Source organism: Thunnus maccoyii, chromosome 4 (assembly GCF_910596095.1).
Source record: "Thunnus maccoyii chromosome 4, fThuMac1.1, whole genome shotgun sequence".
NCBI lineage: Eukaryota > Metazoa > Chordata > Actinopteri > Scombriformes > Scombridae > Thunnus > Thunnus maccoyii.
This window is the reverse complement of record NC_056536.1, coordinates 10,712,605-10,739,236: the sequence shown is the minus strand read 5'-3', so window position 1 is coordinate 10,739,236 and position 26,632 is coordinate 10,712,605. Positions and strand designations below refer to the sequence as shown.

At 41.6% G+C, this 26,632-nt stretch overlaps 1 protein-coding gene across 5 annotated transcripts in view; it reads right to left on the bottom strand.

Annotated features, from left to right (window-relative positions):
- Nucleotides 1–241: 241 nt before the first annotated feature.
- The window catches only part of LOC121895632 (helicase ARIP4-like), a 77,043-nt gene continuing 50,652 nt past the window's right edge, over nucleotides 242–26,632 (bottom strand). For all 5 annotated transcript variants that reach the window (XM_042408991.1, XM_042408992.1, XM_042408993.1 and 2 more), the window contains 21 exons: nucleotides 19,731–19,974; nucleotides 17,676–17,809; nucleotides 17,195–17,368; nucleotides 13,204–13,424; nucleotides 12,681–12,863; nucleotides 11,914–12,047; nucleotides 11,029–11,225; nucleotides 10,604–10,807; nucleotides 10,315–10,453; nucleotides 9,918–10,095; nucleotides 9,437–9,655; nucleotides 8,850–8,968; nucleotides 8,400–8,524; nucleotides 7,562–7,661; nucleotides 7,252–7,457; nucleotides 6,401–6,576; nucleotides 5,704–5,900; nucleotides 5,292–5,491; nucleotides 5,039–5,128; nucleotides 4,702–4,797; nucleotides 242–4,480 (listed from right to left, as the gene is read on the bottom strand). In XM_042408991.1, coding sequence (XP_042264925.1) covers nucleotides 3,384–4,480; nucleotides 4,702–4,797; nucleotides 5,039–5,128; nucleotides 5,292–5,491; nucleotides 5,704–5,900; nucleotides 6,401–6,576; nucleotides 7,252–7,457; nucleotides 7,562–7,661; nucleotides 8,400–8,524; nucleotides 8,850–8,968; nucleotides 9,437–9,655; nucleotides 9,918–10,095; nucleotides 10,315–10,453; nucleotides 10,604–10,807; nucleotides 11,029–11,225; nucleotides 11,914–12,047; nucleotides 12,681–12,863; nucleotides 13,204–13,424; nucleotides 17,195–17,368; nucleotides 17,676–17,809; nucleotides 19,731–19,974 — 4,433 coding nt within the window. In that variant the 3' untranslated portion in view covers nucleotides 242–3,383. The remainder of the gene's footprint in view (nucleotides 4,481–4,701; nucleotides 4,798–5,038; nucleotides 5,129–5,291; nucleotides 5,492–5,703; nucleotides 5,901–6,400; nucleotides 6,577–7,251; nucleotides 7,458–7,561; nucleotides 7,662–8,399; nucleotides 8,525–8,849; nucleotides 8,969–9,436; nucleotides 9,656–9,917; nucleotides 10,096–10,314; nucleotides 10,454–10,603; nucleotides 10,808–11,028; nucleotides 11,226–11,913; nucleotides 12,048–12,680; nucleotides 12,864–13,203; nucleotides 13,425–17,194; nucleotides 17,369–17,675; nucleotides 17,810–19,730; nucleotides 19,975–26,632) is intronic.

Genomic DNA, 26,632 nt, shown 5'->3' with positions numbered 1-26,632 from the left:
AATTATTTTCTTGTGATGTGACTGTAAAAGTGTAACTTATCTTCTAGGAACAGTTAATCTCAACTTTATATATGTGCTTGGCTGCCTGCATGTGTGTGTGTGTGTATGTGTGTGTGTGTGTGTGTGTGTGTGTGTGTGTGTGTGTGTGTGTGTGTGTGTGTGTGTGTGTGTGTGTGTTGGGGGGGTGGGGGGATACTACATCTGCTACTAATGTAAAGAAATTGTGAAAAGTACAATTTGGAACATGTTTCTTTTTATTTACAAACTTCAAAAAAAAAAAAAAAAAAAAAGTAATGCAAGGTCATACACATTGTCCATCGATAAACTACACAACAGGCTTTGACCAGAGCCAATCCTCAAAGACAGCAGCGTTCAATCTTCTCCTCAGCTAAAAATGGAATTCAGACGGTTGGCTCGGCTTGTCCGACCGAATCGATTTGTATAAATAAATATGTAAATTCAAGTAGAAAGCTGTGAAATAAAAGAGAAGTCAGTCGACGCAGCAAACGCCAAGCTGACAATTGAACAGTTCAACACTGAGCAAACTGAGCAAACTCGCTTGTTTGCCATCATAGGGACGACACACAGATGGACATTTCTGATGATATGGAAATGGGCAACGCACAAAAAAAAAAGGATAGCAAAGCACTTGATATTATTGTTTTCTTTCTTTTCAGCTGACGAGTGGTTGGACTGCCTCAGTTTCTGACCCATTACTTGTTATTTGAGCTTCATTTCAATGGACACAAATGGCTCAATTATTCAGATCAAGTATTTACGATTTGTATCCCAATTGTGAACAAATCGGCAGGATATTCTGATGAAGGACTCTGAGCTCAGTATCACAATTAATATCAACATATCCCTGGTATCTTTTTCTGGGATTCTCATGATCAAAAGCTGATCAGAGCGATCGTAGACAGGATATGATATTTACTCAAGCCTTCTTAAAAATGCTATCCTGATTATTAACGTGCACAGCGATGCACTGATTGGTTGGTCCACATGCAAGTTCTGCACGGTGCACACATGCTGGGTCAGACCAGCAGATTATCACTTCTTTAAAGAAAAAAAAAAAAAAATCTCCAAACACAAGAAATCAAAGCATTTTTTTCCAACTGTAGTAACAACAATAGTAATGTGACCATATTAATATTACAAACAAGAAAAGCGACAAAAGGAAGCCAAAAAAAAAAAAAAAAAAACATTGTACAAAAATAAAAATACAAATGAATAAATATGCACCGTCATAAATAAATTAATTTGGTAAATTCAAACATTGTAAAAAGAGAAGAACAAAAATGAAACATAAGTAAACTAACAATTTCAGTATGAAGAACAGATACATGGAAGAGGAAGATGCTTAGTCTTTGCTTGGGTTTCGTTTTTCGACAAAAGAGCTGGTGGGTTTTAAAGCTCTTGCCGCAGCCATTTTGGAGGAGAAGATTTTCCGCATCAGTGCTGACCATCCCCGTTTATAAGTTTGGGTGAGGCAGTAGATCAGATTGTGTGATCAGAGGGCATCAATTGGAACAGCAGAATGATGGTTTACGGTCGATCTAAAGGGAACTTGGTCACGTACTGGAGCTTTCCACAGCTTTCAACCAGTCTACAGACGTATACAGATTTGTGTCTCTTTTACAGTGCAGTACAGTGTACAGTGTTATCTGAAAGGTCGTACAGAGAGATGGATATGTACTTCTTGACTGTGGCTGTGAGGAGGCTGTAGAGAGAGCGTATTGTGTTGCTGTGGTGGATTTTTCAATTCTACATTGTTGACGACATTATTTGGTCTCTAAAGACGCAATCCTCTTTGATGGAGGTTGTTTGATGTGCTTGTGCATTTCTCATTTTTTTTGGCAAAGCGACACCATCTCTCCACAATCGGTTTGGTTTCACAATGACCTCTATTCACAAAAATGAGATGAGACAGGAAAAACAGCAGAGAAGAAGTGGAATCTGGGTTGTCGGTAAGAACGAATTACCAAACCGAGTTAGTTTTTTTGTCCAAGTTTTTTGTCCTTTTGTAACCCCCGAGAACACAACACACAGATACGAACACAGTAACGACACGAGCGTAACCAAAACTCAGGGTTTGCGAGCTTAATTCCTCTGGGGTTGTACGAATACATATAGGCTTGAGTGAGTGTTTTGCATCGTTTTTCGCTAGGCTACAGTAAGACTGTGGGTGAGATTCAGAGAGCCGCGGTGACCGTCTGTCTCTCTTTAACTCTCCTCTCTCACAGTTCACATTCAGAAAGATGGAGGCAAAAAGGCATTTTCTGTTTGTTGTTTCTCCGCTACAAGGAGGACACCTCGCTAGAACACAGTTTTTTTTCTCATTTTCACCTGGCTGTTTTTAGGCAATGATTTTCTTTTTTAAGTAAAAGAGATTACATAAATATAAAATACACAAAAAAGGAAAAATCAGATCTTCCCACGTCTGATGCCTAAATAGAAGGAGTCTTTTCAAAAAGGCCTGGTTTAAAGGCATTTGATTAAGCATACATTCTTTCATTAGCGTTTTAAGGTTTCAGTAATTGTCTTTAACCTCACCCTCAAGTCTAAACCGCTTCTTCAATAATTCAAGATGATCCTGTGTCTTTTTTTTTTCTAAAAACATACAATACTCCTGTCCTGGCAGTGAATTATTAAGTTCAATCAAAATGCTTTCTAAAGGTTCTGTTTGATCTTTTTTCCTTTTCTTTTACCATTTTAACAAATATTCAGTAGCAATATTTGACAAGTGACAAACAATACCATTTAAGTTACTGATGTTTAACAAACGTTACTACCAGCTAACTTACTTATCAAACCTTTTTTATAAGCAATTCCACCCTACCATCATTTTTTTTTTTAAATTAGCTGAAAAAAAGCAAAAGAGTCTTGACAATTAACAAAGCTGCAGAACTAGAATCTCTAAAGTCAACAGTACAACTAGTGGCCATCTGTGGTCACTGCAGGCCCACACTCAGCAGTACTAAGTCCAGTGATTAGTATTTCAATGCCAGTATTGGACAAAAACCTGGAAGCTCAAAGTCCTCTTCAATTTTCATTTTCCTCTTCCCTCTGGATCTTCTTTCTCAGGTTTCATCTTCTTTCTCAGATATTCAGCATAAAGATTTGTCGCTCTGTGTCCAGTCTGTGTTCAATCTCCATTCAGACTGTATCTCCAAGGCAGTGGAGACAAACAGAGGAAACACTTAAAGTATAGCAGGGGCTCAGTTGTCATCGCTTTATCTGTCTTTCAATTTTTGTCTATTTCCCTCACGGCCTCAGCCACAGGCCTTTTAAAGCCTGCATCCTGGCAAATAGGACGTCATCCTATTATGTTGATTATGAAATTGAATCAAGCTTGCTCAAACAACCACATCTTTCATCTGTCACTGTCCCCTCACCTCAATTACATCATCATTATCGTCGTCATCAGAGCTGCTGGCTCTGCTAACATTCCCACCGTTCACCAGCACTGGGGCTCGGTGGCCGTCAGACCGTGCTGAGGAGGAGAAGGAGGAAGGGGAAGATGAGGATGAGCTGGAGGCAGCAGTTGGAGGGTACTGTGAGAGAAAGCTGGCTCCAGCTGGACCAGGAGTGGCAGCTGGACCTGGCAGCCCACCAGGGAGCATCGACCCTGTGTAGAGGCTGGCCAGAGACTGACTGTAAGAGAGAGGGAAGCCTGGAGGAAGCATCCCAGCCATGCCCGCCATGCCCGCCATGCTGGGGCTCAGCATGAACGGTGGCAGGGCACCTGGAACTGAACTGGCAGCTTTATTTGATGTAGAGGATGACAGTGATGAGGAAGATGAGACGGCAGTAGCGGTTGATGACGTCGATGTGGAGGAGGAGGATGAGGGGGGGACTGCGCCGGCTCCGCCCAGGCCGAACAGATCGGGGTACATGAAGCCAGGGTCCCCCAGTTGAGTATGGAAATAAGGCGAGCCTGCACCCATGAAGAGTGGGTGCCCCAGTGACCCAGCCAACATGGCGGGGTTGAGGCCCAGAGGAGGGAGGCCGTAGCCCCCGGTGAAGGGGAAGCCTTGTGAGCCCAGAGAGGCTGAGGAGTGTTTGCCAGCAGAGGGCTGCTTGCTGGGCCGCTCATCCAGGGACGGGGTAGAGGCTTGACGCTTGGAGCCTGTTCTCAAGTCTTGGGCAGCAGTGGCATCCATGTTGGGCTGGATGACATTAGTCACAGAGGCATCGTGCTGACTCATATTCCCATTGCTGCAATTGGTCTGAACCAGTTTAGCAGACGGCAGGTTGTTCACGTTGCTCTCGGCCTCCCTCACTGGTTGATCTCCGGGGCCTGCGGTGGCGCTAGCTCCTGTGCCACCTGTGTAGCGCTGCAACTCGCTGATGATCTCTGGGCTGTCAGGTGAAAGAGGGCGGGGCAGAGTCTTGGAGGGTTCCTGCTGCTTCCTGTCAGGTGAGAGGCAACCGTTACTGCCATTGGTTGACACCTCCTCTGCTGGGGCCTGGGAGTCTTGAGAAGAAGAACAAGTGGTTTGATATTAGCTTTTGGAAAAGAATTAAACCCTTTAAATGGGTTGTATTTACTTAAACAACAGCATAATGGCAATAATATTTTCTTCAGCTCATGAGTTTGTGTAGCAGTAGTAGTCGTATACTTTTACATTTCTGCTTGTCTAACCGAGGCTCATGTGTTTAGATTGGAGTTCAGTTCTGGTAAATGCATCATCCTACCTTTGGGTGGTGCTGTAGTACTCTCCTCTGTTGTCTTGATCTTGTTAGCTGCTCTGATGGCATAAATCCGTCCATCAGATGTCCTGATGTAAGTCCCTAAAACAGAGAAAGGTGAAATAAATGATAAGTCCACACAAAAAGCTAAATGAGACTGATAGTTTTGTCTAAACAACAGTCCCAAAACCCAAATATATTTATATTGTAAGAAAAAAGCCAAATCTCACATTTGAGAAGCCAGAGCAACCAAATGTTTTAACTATTGATTATTGCGGTCACCCACAAATGTTTTCTAGAGTATAATAAAGGGGTTTTGTAACAGCGTGCAGTGACTGGTTACCTTTGGTGCCCCTGATGACATGGATACTCTCCCCAGCGGTGATCCTGGCCTGGACATCTGTCGAGCTGTTGGTGCCTGGGATCACTATGTCTAAAAGAGACCAAGAAACACAATTTTACCAAGAGTAGTAAGAAACATCAATTATTCTTCATCTAATGTCAAGGAAAGAGGAAGATTTTAGTGGAAATATTTAAGAAATGTGAGGAGGAAATAAGAATAAACAAACAGGTTTAAGTATTGGAAGTTTGCCTACCAGTAGTGGTGACGATCTTCTGTACAAACACCCCGGCCTTCTGCAAGCAGTTGACAGGAAAGCCTCCGATGCTGGATCCTGATGAATCATTGCCTGGGGCAGAGCCTGCAGATGCCTGGCGGGGCATCATGGGAACTGGAGTAGACTGGACTGGCCGGACACTGGCCACAAGCTTCTCCTCAGTGCGAGGAGGTGGTCGCCTGAGTAGAAAGGTTATTTCTCTATTAGACCATGTCTGAAATTCATTTTTCAAACCAGGTTTTACTACTAGATACACTTGCTAATCAGTTCGTTGTAAGGCCTTTACGTCTATTTGTACCCATAACTCAAGAGTCCTTTGAAAGGCCAAATGATATATGAACTAAAATAGACTTAGCAGCCATTGCAGCTGTGACCAAGTTGAGTCACTGACCAGTTTCTCTGGCTGAAGGCTGGGATGTTGGTGAGGCTCTGGTCACTGGCGGGGTAGTAGTGAGCGTAGGAAGGGCGGGTGTACGGCACAGACGCCCTTTTCTCCTCTTCATAACCCTTCCTCGCTGCTTTCTTCTCAACGTTGCTCAGCTTCAGCTCCCTGCGGTCCATCAGCAGGGATTCATGGGGGAACGGTTGCTGAAAGGAGGCGGGACAGAGAGGCGGTGAGTGTTTTGCTCTTGCCAGTAAATTTGCAGCAACAACATACATTAAACCCAAGAGGGAGATTCTTTGCCTCAAACAGCCAGATAACAATCTCGTGAGCCTAGTTTTTACTGTCGAAGTTTAACTTGGAAACTCTCCACCGAGAATCCAGCAGATTTAATTAGGTGACTCAATGAAACTGAAACTTATGAGCTGATAAAAACTGTTGAATGAATGTGAAACAAAACATAATAGCAACTGAATGGCCTAGTTCTTTCCTCAAATTTATTCAGAAAATGAATTCTGACACTTTTACATGTTCATTCAAAAAGCCACCATGACGGCAAGTGACTTATTAAATTAGTAGAGAACTGTCAATCAAGATGAGCGATGCAAAAATTGCACACTAGGGGACAGTGAAGCGGCCAAAAACATCCCCACATGTCCTACTTTTAAACACCTATAGAGGGCACAGGCCTCCACTGTTCAAATACCTTAGTAATCAGGCGAGGATAGAGGTACAGCGCCTTCCTGAGGATGCTCTCCAAGCTGTCGTGAGGCTGCAGCTGGACCTGGGAGGGGTCTGGCTCCTCCTCCACAAAATGAAGAAGAGAATCCACCTCCCTCCTGGTGAAGGTCAGCACAGGGTTCAGGTCATCCACCACCCGGTCTGATGGACAGAGGGAGAAAGGAAGAAAGAAAAGACCAAGGGTTCAGAGGAGCAGAGAGAAATGGAGGGAAAAGAAGAGCAAATTGTTAAAAAAAAGTGGGTTAAAAGGCTGATTTCAAGCTCTCCAATGCAACGGCGACCTCAATGTGTCTGTCTCGCCAGTCAAAGCTTACAGCAAACACTTGAGACAGTTTACTCTGTCAGACAAGAGCCTCTTGGCAGAAGAGCTTGGGTTTCAACACAAAGCCAATTATTGAGTTTTGGGGGGTCTGTCTGTTGGAGAACAGCCTTGATTGGGGTTTTCAGAAAGTCTATGTTTGACAAAGATATCAGCTAGAGGTAGTGATATTATACTGTACTGTATGTATATATGTAATAGCAAAGATTCATGAGAGAAATGTCAGAACATACAATATTTGTATATTTAGAAAGACATTTACACAGTTTGAGTGTGGTGTGTTTAATACATTTTATAGTCTGTCATATTTTTCTGTTTTATATGTGGTTCAATTTCTCTTCCTTCTTTTTTCTCACTTCATTCCTTCTTTAGTGTCTATATTGGTTCTTCTTCCACATCTTTCGTCTGAAAGACAGGAAATAAAAAACACCTGCACATTAGAACTCTCTCCTAAAGGTGATATCCAAACATAACAAGTCAATGTGTTTTCAACTCACCTGACATGCCCTGTTTGGAGATCTGGCGGTCATAGATCTTCTTCTCCAGCGTGAAGTCGCACACCAGTCGGTAGATGTGACACAGCTTCTTCTGGCCGTAGCGGTAGACCCGGCACACGGCCTGGGCGTCGTGGCACGGGTTCCAGGAGGCATCAAACACCACCACACGGTTCGCCCCGATCAGGTTCACACCCAGACATCCAGCCCTGAGGTGCACAATTGGATTATGTTTGTTATTGTTATATTACATTCTGATGTTAATAATTCACATCCATTTTCTGCCATTTATATTACTGCATGTGTGTGTTACCTGGTTGACAGCAAGAAGACCCATGCTGAGGTGTTGGTGGGATCATTGAACTGGTTTATGAGTCTCTCTCTCTCTGAGGCTGTTGTGCTTCCATCCAGTCCTTCAAAACATCACCAATGCAGAGTTAAAACAGGGTGGTTCAGTAGCTTAGCATGCTGTGATGCTTTGAGATATTCAGTTAATATACAATTAAATGTTCTTATTCTGTGTTTTTCCATCTTCCTTTCCTCATTGTAATTCTTCTTTATTTATTTACTTGCTCTTTTTTTAGTACAGAATCAAGGACAGTGTTATGTAATACTGCCCAACTTGTCATCCCCCGTCTCTCTCCCCCCTTGTTTCCTGTCTAGTCTTTCTGCTGTCACTATAACAAAGGCTTAAAATGCCTAAAAATGTACAAGATAAAATAAACATGGATATAAAAACTTAAATGAAACTAAATTAACTTACTGTCTTGATAAAGAAACTGGTCTTTTAGTCACTTATACTCAAGAAATAATGGGTGACTGTTATTATGAGCACCACCAGGTGGCAGCACTTATTCTAAGTCAATGAGAGGAGTAACACCACTGTAAAACTAAATCACTGTAGTCAAAAAGAAAATTTACAGATTTATGAGTATGTAATTTAAGTGTGCTAAAAGCTATGTTCCTCTCGAACTGAAAAGTTTTTCAAACCATCTTCCTTTCTTCCACCTTTTTGCACCATATGTGTCACCCGGTTATGTGCTTAAAATAACTTTAACCTGTCTACTCCTCTTGAAGTGAATCTCCTTGCCATGACAACGGTGAGTTCATGGTACAAATGACTGAAAACATCATAATATACGACCACTTACTGTAGTAGTTGAGGTTGCGGACCCAGTTCTGGTTGGGTCTGTCTCTGCTGGATGTGTTGGGCGAGGGAGGCACAGGTCTCTTAGCCAGGAAATCCTCGATCACAGTCAGCGTGGACAAACTCTGGCTGCAGGAGGCAGACGGAGGTAAATTTAGAGATTGGATCACATGCCGGAAAGCTTAAGAATGTGAATGTAATCCAAAGTTGAATTAAACCAAAACAAAGGATAAAAGCTGAGAAAAGCTGTGATGGGGGCAATTTTAGGTGAAACGCTTCAGTAATCACTTTATATTCCAACTTCTTCCCACAAATCTTTTTCTTTTCAGTCAGTTTTTTTGATTTGTTCAATCACATACAGGAAGTATGAAAACAACTTCAATAAAGAAAATAACAGAAATCTCAAAATGTTGTATTATCCAGATGTGTGCCTCCATGTTGTCTGGTCTTTTACCTGAAGACGAGGAGTTTGTCTCCCTTCCTGACGCTCTCCTCTATCAGGTGGAACAGCAGCACCATCTTAGCCGAGTTCTCCAGGACGCCGGGCTTGTAGTCATACATGATGTCCTTTGCCTGGCAATGTAGCAGAGACAGAATGATGAGACTCATTAGATGATGAAGTGAAGGTACAGTGATGTTCAACTTCTGTTCAACTAAAAAACACGTGAGCTTATTATCTCACGATGTCTTAAGCAAGCCCACCACATAGTACTGAACATGCCCAGAGGCAATAATATTTTTGGAGTTATATCACTGAAAAGTTCCAGTGCTTTCTAGCAGAAAGTTTAATAAGTTGCGAAGACTTTACTTGTAATAAGTAAATCATGTAGTGTAAATTGATCATTCTAGCCGTCTTTGAACTGGGCCATTATGGATTAATGTAAAGTTAATCTGTTTGGATTCCTCTTCATCTCATCTCAATAAGGGAGAACACAATGTTCTGACTTTGTGATCTAGGTCGAGAGGTTTGGTGTTACAGGGAGCAAAAACAAAAATACTTGAGTATTGCACGTGCTCCAAAACTCGTTTCTTTCAACATACCCATTCGTAAGTGATGACCTGATTGGCTTTCTCCTGCAACTGGTTGAGGCTCAGACCACCAATGGGGTTTGGATTTTCCAGGGGCTTAGACTTTTGATTGGGTGCGGTCGGACATCGGGCGGGTCCTGCGGAAGTGATGTCATCAAGGTCTAAGTCCTGGTCGCTGGCCAGGTTTTCCTTCTGTAAGGCCTCATACAGCACGTCTGGATGGTTCCAAATCTGAAGAATAAACAGGAGATCAAGGTGTGAAAACACTTGTCTCAAGGTGAGAATCACTGGCTTTGCCAACTATAATATACAGGAATTTACTGTGGTGACATTCGTGTTGAAACATGCTGACTTAGATAGTAACTTGGGTGCTACAAAGACAGCAGAAACTCCTACAGAAACCAGAGGACATTTATGGCAGTAATTTTAACATTTATCCTCTAATTGTAGGTAAAATAACTGATTAATTGTACACACATGCCCTCCTTCTCACCTTGCAGCAGACGCAGAAAGCCTTCAGCGGGTTGAGGCTGAGCCAGCCGGTGTTTCCCGCCTCTCTGAAGCGGTTCATGAACTCTGTGTATAGCGCCCTCTGCAGGGGGGACAGACGCACCAGGATCACATGCTCCTCCTTAGAGGGCAGCTGGTCCTTCAGGACATCGTGGCCTCGTCTGGATTAAAGACAGGTAACAGTAAATATTTGTCAGATGTTACTAAAAAAAAAAAAGAATTCAACTTTACTCAAAAAAGAAATGAAATAAAATGGACTAGTACTACAATTTTTCAGCTGCTGTGGGCTACTGTCAGATCTGACAGAGCCAAATATTAAATAGAGGTCAGGTTTTGTTTTCTGGGCAGTGATGGTGTGTTTCTAACGGCAGCTGTCTCACCTCTGTACGAAGCCCTCCAGCAGGCTGTGCAGGACATGGCTCCGGTACCTCATCAGCTGGATGTCCTGAGGAGTGCTGTCCACACACTGCCCGTTCAGAATGGGACGCTCAAACATGTTACTGAACTCCTGCCGCGTACCTGGAATGATGTAAAAACAGTTGTTAGAAAAAGAATTAGGTGTTTGATCTTAACAACAACCAACATTTTAATGCTAATCTCATTGTGTCATTTTGAAAAAGCATCCCTGACAATAAACAAATACTGTAAGACAAATATCTCGCCCCGTACCTAGGAAGTCAGGTCGGACGAAGTCGACCATGCACCAGTACTCAATCAGGTTGTTCTGGAGCGGATAGCCGGTTAGGACCACGCGGCGTCGGGTCCGGATGTTCTTCAGAGCCTGAGATGTGCTGGCGTGGCAGTTCTTGATGCGATGGCCCTCGTCGCAGATCACAACATCTGGACCAGGCCGGGCCAATGCTCGCTCGATACCTGGAGGAAGAGGGCAGTTGATGATATGATATTTTACCTTTGACATATTTCTAATGATATTTTACAATGGTGCTCCTAATTTTTTAAAAACATTTTCTAGATTTGTATCTGTTTCTCTCTCTTTTCTACGTCCTCCTCTTTATCCTCTTTATCCTCTCTTCGTATCCTCCCTGTTCCCTCCTTCTTTCCCTTTCTCTTCTCCTCCTCCTCATCTCTCCCACCTTTGAGCAGTTCCTGTTGTCTGTCCTCTTCGTCCAGGTCGATGACGACAGGTCCCGCTGTTTTCTTGCTCTTCTTCTTCCTCCCGGCCACGAAGCTCTTCTTCAGCGACAGGAGGCGGTACATCTCGTAGCCCATGAGCAACACCCCTCCTTCCTGAGCCCAGTCCTCCACCACCTTGGCCCTGGTCGCTGTGTTCCTGGGTAACATAAGAAAGGATAAATTGAGTTACTGCTCATGTTCCACAAAACTGATTTCCTGTCATTCTCCAAGTAAATGTGTTAATGATTTATAAATGCTATAATTCAATTTGTGGCACCTTCAAGTTACTACTGCATTGTAGTCAATAATTTAAACAGTAATACATCAATTCTTTACAAAATGAGTGACAATCATTTGTGAGTAGTGTCTGAACAATAGAAACAAATGCTTGGTAAAGTTAATTTTGAGCAGAGATGCCAGCGCGAGACAGAATGAGGTTACTGTGTCACTTTCAGACATGGCAGTTTCATGGAAATGCCCGCTCATCTTTTATCATTCCTTCCTTCCTCCCTCCCTCTGTCCCTAATCCCACTCACGCACACACAGGAATCGGAAAATCTTTCCAACAAAAGCAGCTGTCGATAAAGAGGATGATGGAGAGAAGGAAGAGAGGATGAGCCAGATGGGGATAAAGTGCAAAGAACATTTCCTCCTTCTCCTGATGAGATAGCTTTAAAATCAGGTTGTTTGTGTTTACTATTGGATTGATAACGCTGCTCTTTATCTACTCTGAAGGAAGATATCGTAATATATGTTTCTCTTTAGGTGACTGTGTTCAAAGCAGGTGTTTGTGTGAAAGACTTCACACAGGAAGAGCTAAAAGCGCTCTTTTTCCTGTTACTCACTTGTGTTCGTCGTTGAGGATGTGAACCTTAAAGTTGCGAGGCTTCACCAGTCCGGGGTCGGCATCCGGGGGTAATGACTCAGGGGGCGGGACCCACATGTTGAACTCAGCCAGCCAGTTCTGCAGCGTGTTGACCTGGGATGAAATAAACAGATAAATAATCTGATTTAATCGACAGTCCTCGTTGTCTCCTAGTCTCCATGTTGATGCTGTTCTCGTCTAATCTTTATCACTATCATAACTTTATCACTCAATTTTGACATTTAAAAAAAAATACCAAACATGTTCATAACAGCTTCATAAATGCTTAAAAATACATGATTTTCTTAGTTTTGTATGATTTTAGATTGAATACTTTAGATTTTTCACCTCTAATAAGACTAAATAAGTGACGCTAATTGTGTGCTGAGGTAGTTTGTGATATTTCCATATCCTTCATCCAAAAATAATTGATAAATAAATCTATGATCAATGATAATCAGTTGTGAATGGAGCCCATTTCAACACTTCTTTTATTAATTCTTTTATTCACATGTTCATATTCACATTCATGGCATATTGTGTGTTCCCCTCAGAGCACTTGTTCCTTAATTCAGCCATTGATTCAATCAGTTGTTTCATTCATTTCTTCTTTACCACATAAATCACAACATGTGTCCAAATCACTCATCTGTTCATTCACCCGATTACACGACTAATTCACTTCCATTCAATCCTTCACACTTTTTATAATCTTTGTATTCCAACATTGAATCCGCAGGTGCTTACAGGTACGATGGCGAGCACGGTGTGCGCCTGGGTGTGTTTGAACAGGACGTCGATGAAGGAGATGACCTGCAGCGTTTTACCCAGGCCCATGCTGTGAGCGAGGATACAGCCGAATCCGCTGCTGCTGCCGAAACGCTCCACCGACTCCACCAGGTTGTCGTACAGGAAGCGGATTCCGCCGATCTGAGGAGGAGAAGATGGTGACGTAAGGAAAAATTAAATGAGAATGTAGAAGGGAGACAGCGAGAAAGGCAGAGTTGATATCTCATTAAAACTGAATAAAAAGATCACACTCGGCGAGCTGTCCCTGACTGATAAGACCCGACAGAGGAGAATTCTCACAGTATGGCACGGTAGAAACCCAAATTAAAGGCACATTTGGACACAGCATTTGGGATTTTGCTGATATTAAGAAACTTGAGATATAACAATCTCAATTTCCTTTATATACAAATCTGAAAATGGTGCACGACGACTAGGCGAAAGGACCTGTCGTTTGCTTTGAGTGCAGCAGTAATAATACCTGGTGAGGTTTGACTACTCCCGCCAGCTGTGGCGACAGGAAAATGTCCTTCTCTGTATCTGGATGGTTCAAGTTGACCAGCACCCTGCCCTGGGGATCCGGTCGGTTGAGGGCGTCGTTGGCGTGCGCGCCGCTCGGCTCGCTCTCTTCTTCCTCGTTGGTGGACTCGCTGCTGACGTGAGCGACGGCGTCGTCCTCGCCCGAGCTCAGGTCGATCACGTCTGCACAGAGAGGGCGAGGGAGGAGGAGATGAGGAACAGGAGGGTAAAGGGGAAGTATTAGAGATATGCACGCACTTTGAAAATTTTTTTTAAGATTAGTTTTTTGGCAACGTCGCCTTTATTTCAAAGTTGAAAGTGCAGAAAAGCAGGAAACCTGTGCTGCAGCTTTTCTTTTGTCAGTTATTACTGTATTATTATTTGGCCTTGACCCTCATCTCAAGTGACAAGGTGGCTCCGTCATGAGTGCAGCTTACATCAAACATGGACGTCACAGATTGTGTGTGTGGGTGTGTGTGTGTGTGTGTGTGTGTGTGTGTGTGTGTGTGTGTGTGTGTGTCTATGCGGTGAGCAAAATCCATATCTGATAAAAAAGGACGTCAACGGTATCAAGTGGTGAAAGTTACACAAGCTGGCAGCCTGCGAGGGCACAACGAGGAGAGATGTGTGTGTGTGTGTCAGTATGTTAGTGTGTGTGTGTGAGAGAGAGAGAGAGAGCGAGAGAGAGAGAGAGAGAGAGAGAGAGAGAGAGAGAGAGAGAGAGAGAGAGAGAGAGAGAGAGAGAGAGAGAGAGTGCGCTTATATAACTGCAGTGAATGGCTGGTTATACAAGTAGGATTAGAGCGGAGGGGGAGACTGGTTATGCAACCCCAACTAGAAATGTCACTGTGCCACTGTGGTGTGAGTGTGTGTGTGTGTGTGTGTGTGTGTTCCGGCGTGTGTGTGTGTGTGTGTGTGTGTGTGTGTGATTATACGTGTGTGTTCTGGCTCATAACCAGGATTAGCCAGCTTTATTGCTCCACAGACCCGCTCTGATCCGGCCCACAGACACTCTCTCCTTTCATCCGCTCCTCCCTTCATTAGCTTTCTTCTCTCCTTCGCTTTTTGTCTTTCTCATCTCCTAAATCTACATATTATCTGTCTTTGTTTAGTCACTCATCCCGTCTCTCTCTCTCTCTCTCTCTCATTTGTGTCGCATGTGTATGTGTTGTCCTCCGTCTCTTCTTTCGGTGCAGACGTACGTGTGTTTATCCCTAACTGAGTGTGTGTTGAAGTCTGTGTTTATCCTTGACTGTTTCAGTTGCTTTGTGCGTGAGTGTGTGTGTGTCTCTGCGTTTGTGTGTGTCTGTGCGCTCGAGCAATAAGAGAACGGTACATGATGTACCCTGTGGAGGTTTTAAATATTCTGATGCACATGGAAGCTAATCTACTAAAACTCCCTCCACTTTTAAAAACAGCCCAACACACAAACACACACACACGCACTTAACGGGAACTGAGGAGATTTTTGACCTCGGTTGTTTAAATTTGTGCAGGGAGAGTTACTGTAATTGGGTTTAAATTTTTCCAATAAGACTGAAGAGTCTGTTCACCCTTGAAAGAATTTCTGTTTTATAAACTTGAAAGAAATCTGCTGCTACTTGAACATCAAGTGTTTGCAAAGTTTCCGTGTGAAACAACTTCCTTTATATTGTCTTTAGAGACAACAGGGAGGCTGAAATACGTGTAGAGTCATTAAAGAGAAGCAGTTTTTTAACACTCAACTATTAACCTTGTATGAAATATTCTCTGCTGTGTTTCTGAGTAAAAACATAATTCAAATTGGAGTTGTTTTTCAATACAGTTTTTTTTTTTACCCTGCAAATTCAAGCTGATGCGGCCGTTTAATGCGCCGACTTTCCAGACCCCTGGGCTCAGAAAGCAATTTGCAACAGCGTGTGTAATTTAATAAACCCATGGCTGTCATGAGGCTATCAAGACTGCTTTACTTAAACTCAGAGAGACTGATGTTTTAGAGATGTGAGGTTTTCACTAGAAAACTGGCAAATTACTGAAACTGTTGAAGCGATATTTGCCTTTGATGGATCATTTCCTCAGTGACTGCCAGGTGGGCAAAGTATTGGACCTCAAATGGCGCCAGTGGATTAGCTTTACGGCCTGTGGTTGAACTGGGCAGCTGAAAGGTCTGAATGTGTGCAGCTGCAATAAATGTTCATCAGGATAAAAAATGCAAAGATCAAGATTTATTTTGGTGTCAGTTGGGATTTAAGGTCAGGAGTTGCACACTGGAGCTTCACTGTTTCTAAACTCAGACTTTAATAAAACAGTGTTTCATCATTTCATAATTATGCATTGTAAAACCTCAATGATAGCTTCAGCTTCTGAGAAACTTGGCAGCAGCAGCTTTAAACACAGTCCAAAGGGACAATCAATAACACTTACAAAACCAAAATGCTTTCAAAACACACTCTTCACTCCATAAGTGTTCAATTCAAAATTATCAAGGAGATTCTTCTCACATCAAGTGATGTTTGAAAGGTTTCATTGCCATTCTTTCCCCCCTCGCTGTGCAGATCCCCCTTCCTAAATTTTCAACTTTTTTACTGTTAACTAAACAGATTAAGAGCAAAATACCGAAGATACAGCAACACCTCTCGTTTGTCAAATATCATGCATCATCATTGCAGCTCTATCCATGATAATTCTGTAACAGAAACCTACGAACGAAAACTAGAAACAGATCGATGAAGCAAGCTTCTTCTTATCAGTACAACATATAAATATTTGTGTAATTATGCTGGGAACTTTGTGTTTTTGAGGAAACAATCAAGTTGCGTTTTGCACAACTTCCTCTTTCTGGCTTGGTCAGAAGTCAGTCAAACCTGATAAAAAAAACACACAGTTTGTGATGCAATTTTTATTTGTGGAATATATATATAGTTTCTGTTTCTTTTTAACTGTTACTTGTGGTTTTTGAAGCTCTTAACATTTCCCTATTGGACTGTTTAAGCTGCCAAAGAATAAAGAAAACTGAAGCTACCAACAAAACTGTCTGAGGCACAATGATAAATTATGGGAAACAATGTTTCAGCGAACTTATCCTTTAATTACTAAAGCTTTGGCTAGAAGTAGGTGTAACTTTTTCCAAACATCTGTAACATAACTCCTCACACATTGTACTGAAGCTCACACTGTGCTCTTTAGGCATTTTAAGAATTAGCATGTGGTTTATTTATGGCTTTGCCCAGCTATGCGAACAGCTCAGAATATACAACTGCATGATGGGTAATAAATAAACCTCACAGCTCCGTGTCTGTAGCTGCTGTCATGACCTTCCACAGGAATCTGACCCACTAGCCCACTTACACAATCACAGGCCCAGATTACGTCATAACCTGCGACGTGTGGTGCACCATTGAGGCTACTGAACGTCTCTGTCATTATTCACTGGTATAAATTCTGCCTGTTAATATGAAAAAAGGGGCTGGACTTCATTGGATATCATATATCTCCAAGAGGGTGAGTTTTTTTGGTCTCTTTTTCTAATCTGTAAAGTTTTGTTTTCTATTTGTTTTGCTATTTTTTAATATTTCTTTTGTAATTACACTAAACCTGAGCCACTGCCTTCTCTGCCTGATGGCTGAATAATAACATTTTAACACCTGTCTTCCAAATTGTCATGAAGTTTGTCCAGAATTTCATTCTAGTATATACACAGGATAGGATTTAGTTGTTTTCACTTTTGAAGAATTCTTATAAACGGTGGTGAAAAAAATACAGCACTTGCTGACAGTAATGTGATCAAAGATTCACTTAAAATATTAAACATCAATGCAAAATACTGTAACCTACCTACTGTAACTCTAACCCTAAGCACATTCATTTCAAGGTAATGACGCTATACAGAAAACAGGGCCAACATCTTTCACTCTGATTGCTGTTTTGTTGTTTTAACATCTTTGAAAAGGATTTCAAGCGTTAGCGTTGCTCACCTGTTTTGTGTGTGTGCTCTATAGTAGCGGAGGTGTGTACGTCGGTCTTGCTGTCGTCCTCGCTGATGCCAGTACTGCTGGAGTCCAGGCAGATCACTTCCTGTCTGGCTGACTTCACCTCTTGCTGTGATACCGTTGATGCCGCCGATGATGACACATGCTTTGTCATGTCATCTGGACAGAGGGAGAGGTAAGAAGCAGCAGATCAAAGGAGTGAAGAATGGAAGAGGACAGACGGACGACAGGGACAGAAGATTGGGAGGAAATGAGGGGCAGAAAGGGAAGAATAGAAAGACAGGTAAGAAAATCATGTTTGCTTTGTGGGACATTGTTGCTTACAGCGGAAAACCTCAAAATATCTGCAGCAACGTAGCTCGTACAAACCTAGTTGTACCAAGCATGTATAACTAGTTATTCAGAGATCTGGATAAAACATACTTAGTATGGAGGCATTTCTCTATATTTGGATACACGCTCTCACCAGTTTCATATTCAGGCAGCAGCGGTACAGGGAAATCCTGCTTTCTCCCTTGCTCCAGACGTCGCCTCCTTTCCAGCTCTTCCTGCTGGGCGGCTTTGGTCACTGCCTCCAACTGGTGCTCCCTCAGTAACTTCCTACGCAGACACAAAGAAGAATAACATTGATATAAGCAAATCAAGCAAAATCAGTCAATGACAGGAATTGCTTTCTTTAAAGCTGCATTAATCAGTATTTTGTGAATATTAAAGAAACAGTTTGGATTTTTTGAAGTGGGGTTGTATGAGATAGTTATCCTTAGTCAGTGTATTACCTGCAGTAGATTTGGGTCCAATTTGGAGACGCAGATAGAACTACCGGCACAGAAGCTAAGCAATGTACTGCTGTGGATAGAGCCAGCAGCAAAATGTATATTAGCCACCAAAAAAAAGCCTGTCTAAAAAAATCAATATCAGTTTAAGCGCAGGCTATATTTAGAATATTTCACCGCTTTACCTTGCCGTCAGACAACCCTTTCCTTTGGCACTACATTCTGTGGAACCTCTGTATTCCTACGCATGCCACGCACTGTATTACGCCGTAGATCAGCTGTTTGGGGTCAGAAAGTGCTGTTGCAGCATAAAACAGTGCGCGGCATGCGTAGGAATACGAAGCAAATCTACTGCAGGTAATAAATACACTGACTATGGATAACTACTTCATACAACCCCACTTCAAAAAATACGAACTATCCCTTTAACATGGAATCAAATGACTGTATATTGTAGCTCCTTGTTTTAGTTTTTATCTGTATAGTTCAGCTCTCTCATTAACCTGTTTCCAGCAGAAGTGCGTCGCTTCAGTTATCAAGCTCTAATAAAACCTACTGTATGCTACCTGCCCAGCACAAAGTTAGGAACTATCTAGTGAAAACAGCTAAACGTCTAGGAGCTGAAGCCGGATATTTTTCTCAGGAATTGATGGAAACCAAACCACAGCTAAAAGGAGAGGTGAATATTTGACTTACATTTACTGATAGGTAGAAAATATTAATGCTAATGTTGGTAAATAACCTGTTCGCTAACACACTGTTAGCTTGTTTTTGAGTTCTTCTGCCCTCTAGTGGTCAAAAATCGATGAATGCAGGTATAATCTAAATTATCAGATGTCATTAAAACTTCCATGAATTTCATTTAGCAACAGGAATTACGAACCCATAATTCGCTATATTGATCATTAATGTTGTTTTCATTCCGCCACTACCTCCGACTGGCGCTCATTTCTAGCTAATTTTCAGCTGGAAAATTTCATTATTTTAGGGAGACAGAGATATTAGAGAGATGACAAATAGTTGAAATTATGAGGAAATGTATTTTGTTCTACTCATTCTGATTAGAAAAACGGTCGTTAGTCAGTGATGCCATGTAATTAGACAAGCACCAAACTCGAAAGGAAATTACTCCACTGCTTAATTACTCTACATACACAAATACTGACTTAACAACAAGGAACTAAAGGCAGAGATCTGAGCCATGAATTTGCATCTCAGACATATGTTTGATATTATTGTAAAGATGCTGTTATGTAAAAGAAACTGCATACTTGAGGCTGAGCTGTATCCTGATTACTGGCAAGTGGAGGAAACCTGCAGACTGAGCATGTTTAACTATATAATCATGGACAGATTTCATCAGTATTTGACCAACGCTTCAGTTGTTTAAAATGAGAGTGAAATCATGGATGAGGGAAGAGAAGAAGAAGGTAAAAAAGACATGGTGGGAACAAGGAATCCCATTATTCAGTAAATGTTATACTGTAAGTGTTAAATAAGTGAGTGTTAGTTTACTCTGCATCTCAGCAGCAACATACTCTGGGAATCGTCCAGTAATCCCTTTCATATCGAGGTTGACTGGTTTCAAAGCAATGAGTCAGACTCATTTCTGAACATGAAGCTCAAAAATGACTGAAAGAAACTCAGTCAGATCTCATGATGTTTGAGAAATGATGGCAGCTTAATGTTACAGTTTCTTAAGGATTTCATGATCTTCGGAGTTACAGTTAGGGTGTCGAGTTCAGTACCTGATGTTGCGTCTCATGTGTGCCGGTTTGGAGCTCCTCTTCTTGGTTCCTGTCAGAGCAGAGGGAGGGGAGGGGCTTTGGCTGGCCGGTCTGGAGCGGGGTCTGGACCCCCGCTGGGAGGGGGGAGGGTGGGCCGGCGTCTCCCCCGATGGTGAGGTAGATGGGGGAGTGGTGCACTGCCACGCAGCGGGGTCGCCTCCCTGAGCCTCATTCTCGGAGCTGAAGGGGGCACTGTGGGACTGGTCTGTGAGAGGAGACAAGATGAGGACGGGTGATGGTTATTGATAATGTCATAAAAAAAAGGAAATATTGTTCATGTGGTCTGTTGCTACTTTAGATTCTTATCCTCTACTATTCTGAATCATTTTACAAACTCGTTTCAGTTTCGGCACAAAATCGACCTAATTGGGGTTAAGAAAGAGTTGAAAAACTACTTTTTTTTTAATGATAGGGGACCTCTGTTGCTATGGTTGCAATAACAACCAGTTTTTGTGACTTTTTGTTGATTGTTATGGCTTCATGACTCAAAAAACTAAAATCACCAAAAATATTAGGATGCGCAACGTCAAGGACCTCCCTCCCTCTTCAGGGCTCAGCTGGAGAGACCGGTTGTGTCATTAGATTCAGTAAGTGGGCTCCTCTGGCCGTCAAACGCCAGCTCAACTTGTAACTGATTACACCTGCAGTCACACATCTACTAATCATAACTGCCAATAAAAAAAAAGAGTGAAATAAATCATATAAATGAATCATGGGGTGATGTGAACGATCCCAAGTCGACTCTGCAGATCCTTTCAGCCGAGCGTGCGGCTCGTTTTATTGGATAGGCACTATACAATTTTCCCATTATGGTTTGTTCCCTGTTCAGTTCTGTGCTTGTTAACAATGTTCGGAGGCGTAGATGCAACACTCCGTCCACATGTGACCACATACAACCAAATATTTAGACTTATATTCTGTTTTGGTGAATGTAAAGTAAAGTTTGCTTTGCAGTTTCAAAATCTTGATGAAAAACCCAAATCCTTTCTAAAAAGAGTTTGAGAGACATCATAGAGCAACCTCTGGCCACCTTTATTTAAGAAAATATTTGATTTTGGCACAATATTAAGGGATAAACTCAAATTTGTGATCACGCTCCTTTCCCACTTTAACAAGTCCAGTATTATACTCATTTATATAAGATCAAATATTGAATGTATTCACAAATCTTTGTAGTGTGTCTTATATTTACTAGGAACTGAGTTGTTGACGTCTCTCCAGTCAGGCCTGTTTACTGTGTGATGTGAAATGGAAATTTCCATCAAAGTGGTTTGACTCATTTGAATCACAGGAGCTGCTGTTGTCAGCCAGAGCCTCCGACAACTTAAGCTTTCAAATGAATTTAAATTAACTTTTAACAAAACTGCATTTGCAAATCACCATGAAGACGGTTCCTCTCATCCTGAGCCAAAACATAAGTCAATATAAAAGTATGAAAACTGCACAGTATGGCACCTTTAACTCTCATCCGACTGTATTATTTCTCTCTAAATAATTTCTGGTTCTCTCTCTGTTTCTCTTGCCCTCAATCTGCCTCTTTCACTTTTAACCTTTCTTCTTCCTCTTTGTCCTTTTCTCCCACTCCTCTTTCTCTCTCACTCTCTTTCTCTCTCTCTCTTTCTGTCTCAGTTGTTCTGTCAGAGACACACTGAACTAGATCTGAGGCTTATGTAAGAGCTGGATCATAAATATGGACGGCTTACGAAACACAAGACAGGACACAAACACGGACACACACACACAAACCCACACGTTAACACACATAAACACACACGCACACACAGGACAAATGTTCATAAAAGAATATAAACCAACACACATAAATGACGAACACACACACACACACACACAAACACAAATGAGTGGGACAGTTCTGCCAAGAAATCTGCCTGGAATGACTGGACAAACAAGAACACACTGCCACAAGATTTTTCTGTATCAACACACACACACACCAAGAAATACAAGACATGTTCACTGAATGACACTTGATAAACTGAGTTTTAGTTTCCCACATTGTGAGAATGAGAGAAATGTTCACAGAAATGTGCACTGAAACACAAGTCGGAGGAAAACACACACACACACACGCAACACAAACACAAACGGGGGAGAGAGACGGGATGCAAGATTGGATAAAGACAGATAATGTGCAGATTTGGGAGATGAGAAAGACAAAAGCGAAGGAAAGAAACAAAGCTAATGGAGGGAGGAGAAGATGAAAGGAGAGAGTGTCTGTGGGGCACATCAGAGCAGGTCTGTGGAGCAATAAAGCTAGCTAATCCTGGTTATGAGCCAGAACACACATATACACACACACACACACACACACACAGAGCATGGAGGCTGGTGATGAGCTCACTGCCAGTTGAAAAACAACTTACATAAAACGCCCCTTCAGTCCATCTACGTGATAACAAACTTCTTGATCTGGCTGCTAATGACACCAGCCTGTCTCGGTGGTGATCGTGTGTATGTGTGTGTGTGTGTGGCGTACTTATGTATCTAAGTGCATGTGGACACTAGCATTTCAGAGTGAATTAAGATCAGTTACATCACAAACATACTAAAAACATACAGACATACAACATTTAGTGTCAGAGGCTACACAATTCTCTAATTTTGACAAGCTGATGATAAAAATACTTCATGTATGTTCAATCTGCAAATAGATCAGCATCAAAACATTCATATATACTCGTCATCAGCTGGTCATGTGACGCGTCATATCCATCACAGGAGAAATATGTGTTTTTTGAGGTGAGATGAAGGATGTGAACTTTGAAGTGGAGGAAAAAAATGATATTTGAAAGTGCTCTCTCTGACTGCGACTGCTCATTTACTGGTGTAGGATCAAGCTGCTGCCAGTGTTGGTGTTCTCTCTGGGTCTGATTGGGTCAACCCCAATTTCGATCAGGTCTAAGGAGCATTAAGCTCAAAAGCACCGCTGTGCCAAAGTACATAACAGCCTAACAGAGCTGCTGGCATGGATGTAGACTCTTAGTCTTGCTTTATCATTGAAGTGAGTGCAATCATTCAGGAGAATGTAGCTCAAAGCTAAAAAAAAAAACGCTCTGCACCAAAATCTATCACTTGTTCCTAACCACCAGGTTTAAAGCTGCATTGTGTGGAGGTTTTACTATAAAAACAATGAAACTGATGAGGTTTGCTTTGAGCCACTTCATCAGTGTCCATGAGTTGGATTTACACATATGAACAAGAAGAAAACAATGTCATTAATGGAGTTAGACAGAAAGACATTCTTCTGGCTACAGGTGCCTGGAAGGACACAAATGATCTTTAATGTAAAGTTGCTGTTTTATAAACTTTACATGTGAGATAATTTTCAAATGATAAACAATCAAAATCAAAAATAGGCCGGACGTTCTTGTAAATCAAAAGGTGACATCCTCTTGTTTAGCTTTAAATGCTAATGCTAACTGCTCTGTTCTTCCATTTATTTCAACCAAAAACAAATAGGAAACAAAAAACACATCATTTCTTTTCCAGGAATTAGTCACCATAAATTGCATGTTTTAAACCGCAATTGGAAAAGCTTTCATGAAACTGCAGTTTTGATGATAACTGTATCCGTTAGAGATAAGAGCGGAAAAATAATGTGTGTGTTTACATGAAGATGACATGGATTTGAATTAAACATTCACTCAAAGACCCCATCTTCCATTTTCTTTTCCCTTTCTCCAACTCTACCTTACAGAGCAGTTATATAACGATTCCCGAAATGCACAGAGCCTCAACATCACTGCACACACACACACACACACACACACACACACACACACACAAGCACTCAAAGAGACATTGAGGGGGCAGACAGGAAGGGAAAGAGGAGAGAGGAGAGAGATGAAAGCGAGGTCATCATTCAAAGAGAAAAAGAGAGATGTACTTCAGAGTGAGAGAGGGGGCGGACACACACACACACACACACACACAAACATTAAAAAAACATAGTAGTGACACTCACAAACAAGCACACACAGATGTAGATTCTAGGAAGCAGGTCTGTTTCCTCTGCTCAGGTCAAGAGGACAAAAAGTCCAGGAATTATTCACCACCGAGAGAGACAGACGGGGGAGGGAAGACAGATACTAGGAGGAGATTTATGAAATATTTTACGAACTATGATTTTATTAGCTGTTGGACACACACTGTCTCCACATATGGTGTCCCCGCACAGGTGCAACACTTGATTTCAAGATGATTTAGTGTATATTTGAGTGTCTTGATCATTTTATTATTTTATTTATAACTAATAAGCCGACAAGTGCTGCGGCCAGTTTAGTTTTCTATTTAAAAAACGCATTATGCAATATGAAATATACTAACTAAAATAAATAAGATGATAATTTAGTGCATCAGAGGCGCAGCTGTTTCCTCTTATGAACTGATAATTCTGTGAAGGATTTCTGTGGGATGCGGTGGAACAGTCCGTTAGCATATTGGCAATAGTTTCTGACAGAGGCAAAACATTTTAACAACCACTTTAATGTGTTTTTTACCAGAGAAATGTATCTGTTTTAGAACAGATAAGAGTCTCCAGTTGGCTGTTAGAGCAGCTGGAAGAGGAGAGAAAACCCATCACTATCACACTGGCAGTGATTTTATGTCGTTGGCTTTCGCTCATGTATCTTTCTATGAACGGGATCAATCACATATGGTGTATATTATTCCTAAAATGATGGGTTGAGTTATAGATATTGTATTAAATAGGGATTTCTCTGCTGTATTCTATTTCTATTCTGTATATTTATGCTTAAAGTAACGTAAATCCAAAAACAAGATATTATTAATGATGTATTTGTGTAAATTATCATGGTATCACAGAGAAAATATGACTTTTTAATAATTTAATAAGTTATCAAAAAAGAAATTAAGCAAAAAGAAAAAATAATACTAAAACTAGTGATTGGATTTGGGCATTTATCACTATTTCCTCTTGTTACAAGACTAGCCAATTAATCGAAAAATAATCAATAGACTAACTGATAATGAAAACAATCCTTATATACTGTATGTGTACAACTACAGCAGGCCGCTAAACTGATCAGGATGGAACTTTTTTACATTTGAGTTTGGATTTTTATATAACAGCGTCACTCTGGCATCAGTCTTCTGCAGCTTACGTAACATTTGTCACTTTGAATCCAAACTGGCATTCAGCCAAACACTTGGTGCTATAAATACTGTTCCACTGTATTTAAAAACTAATTTTAAAAGGAACTACAGAGAGGTCACGCAGAAGAGCATGCAGGAAAAAATCAAGTTTCATAACCTCTGAATTACATACCTACTGAATATTTATCCATCCATCCATCGATTTTCTATAAAACCCTGTCACTGTTATATTAATGTTTTGTACTTCCAGGTGCTCAGAGGATTAAACTCAACTTTGAAAAAATTACAAGAGATGTCAACATGAAGATGGAGCAGGGATTTGAGCTTGAACAGAAACTGTTGGATTCAAAATGGAGCAGCTGTGGCTTTGTGTTTCATGGAGCAGTTTAGAAGCTGTCAAGGTGAAGTAACACACACACACACACACACACACACACACACACACACACACACACACCAAACAACAATACAAATTCACAACATGTTATATAACTAATGAAATGTTCCATCCTCCCCACTGACTGAGTTTTTTTTTGGCTCTAACTTGCGCCCACAATTGAGTATGAGCTAATGAAAGCTTTGCAACTCCAATTTCTGTCAAACCTTTGTTTTCACAAACGGGTCAGTAGAAGAATCCTTGGCCTGATCAGAATTTCCAAAACTCAATTATGAGTTCACAATGACTTGTTGCTGAACAGTCAAGACGCAGCTATTCACACTTCCAACTGAAATAACCACATGTTGTTTTGAATTCTGGTCTAAATTCAGCCTCTGATGCCTGCCCACCTCATTAAGAAACACTCTCCTGTGCGTGAGTCCAATGGAGGTGTTATCATAAGGTGACAATTGGAGTTCGGAGGGCCGATTGTTGCTAGGCGACTGAGCCAAATATTCTGCTGCGATGCGTGATGAGGAGAGGACGCAGGCACGAAGAAGAGAGAACAAAACAATCGTGACAACACGTAGGCAAAGTGAGTTAGGGTAGTGTATTAATGCAGGTGAAACCTCGACCTCTGGCAGCACAGACACTGAGCAAAGGAAGCGAGCAACCAAGGATGTTGTGGTGAAATGTTGAATCATCAGCAGTCAGAAAGTGTCAGAGAGTAAACAACACCTGCAGCACTTTTTCCTAAGCCATTAATTTGTTCTGCTGGACACTCCCGGCGGGTTAAAGACGTGCTGCTCCTCAGGAAAACAACACAACGGTTCTTTACTTGAGAGATATGTGGCTCTAAAGAATGCGCGGCCATCGGCAACAAAATCATGATTAGTGGGTATTTTGTGTGTGTGTGTGTGTGTGTGTGTATCAGAAGGGGGGGGGTTGCAGTGGGGGAATGTCTTCTGCAACCACAAGGTTATATAACCACATTGACGTTTATGTTAAGTGTTTATATAACTCCTCTGTACTGCGCTGACGAACATAACACCGCAACCATGCGACGACGCTGTGTGTGTGTGTGTGTCTGTGTGTGTGTGTGTGTGTGTGTGTGTGTGTGTTTCGAATAAGTGGAATTCCCTCAAGTGTGTCACTTTTATACAGAGAGGAAGGAGAAGAGGGAGAAAGAGAGACAACAGGAAAGATTAAAAACACAAAAATATACAGGATGAAAAAGAGAAACCAAACATTCTTCCCCTCTTTAATGAGCTTTATCTTTATACAATATAAAAACATAACGTATAAAAACCTCACAATATGTTTTCCCATCAACTCAAGGACTGCTGTATCC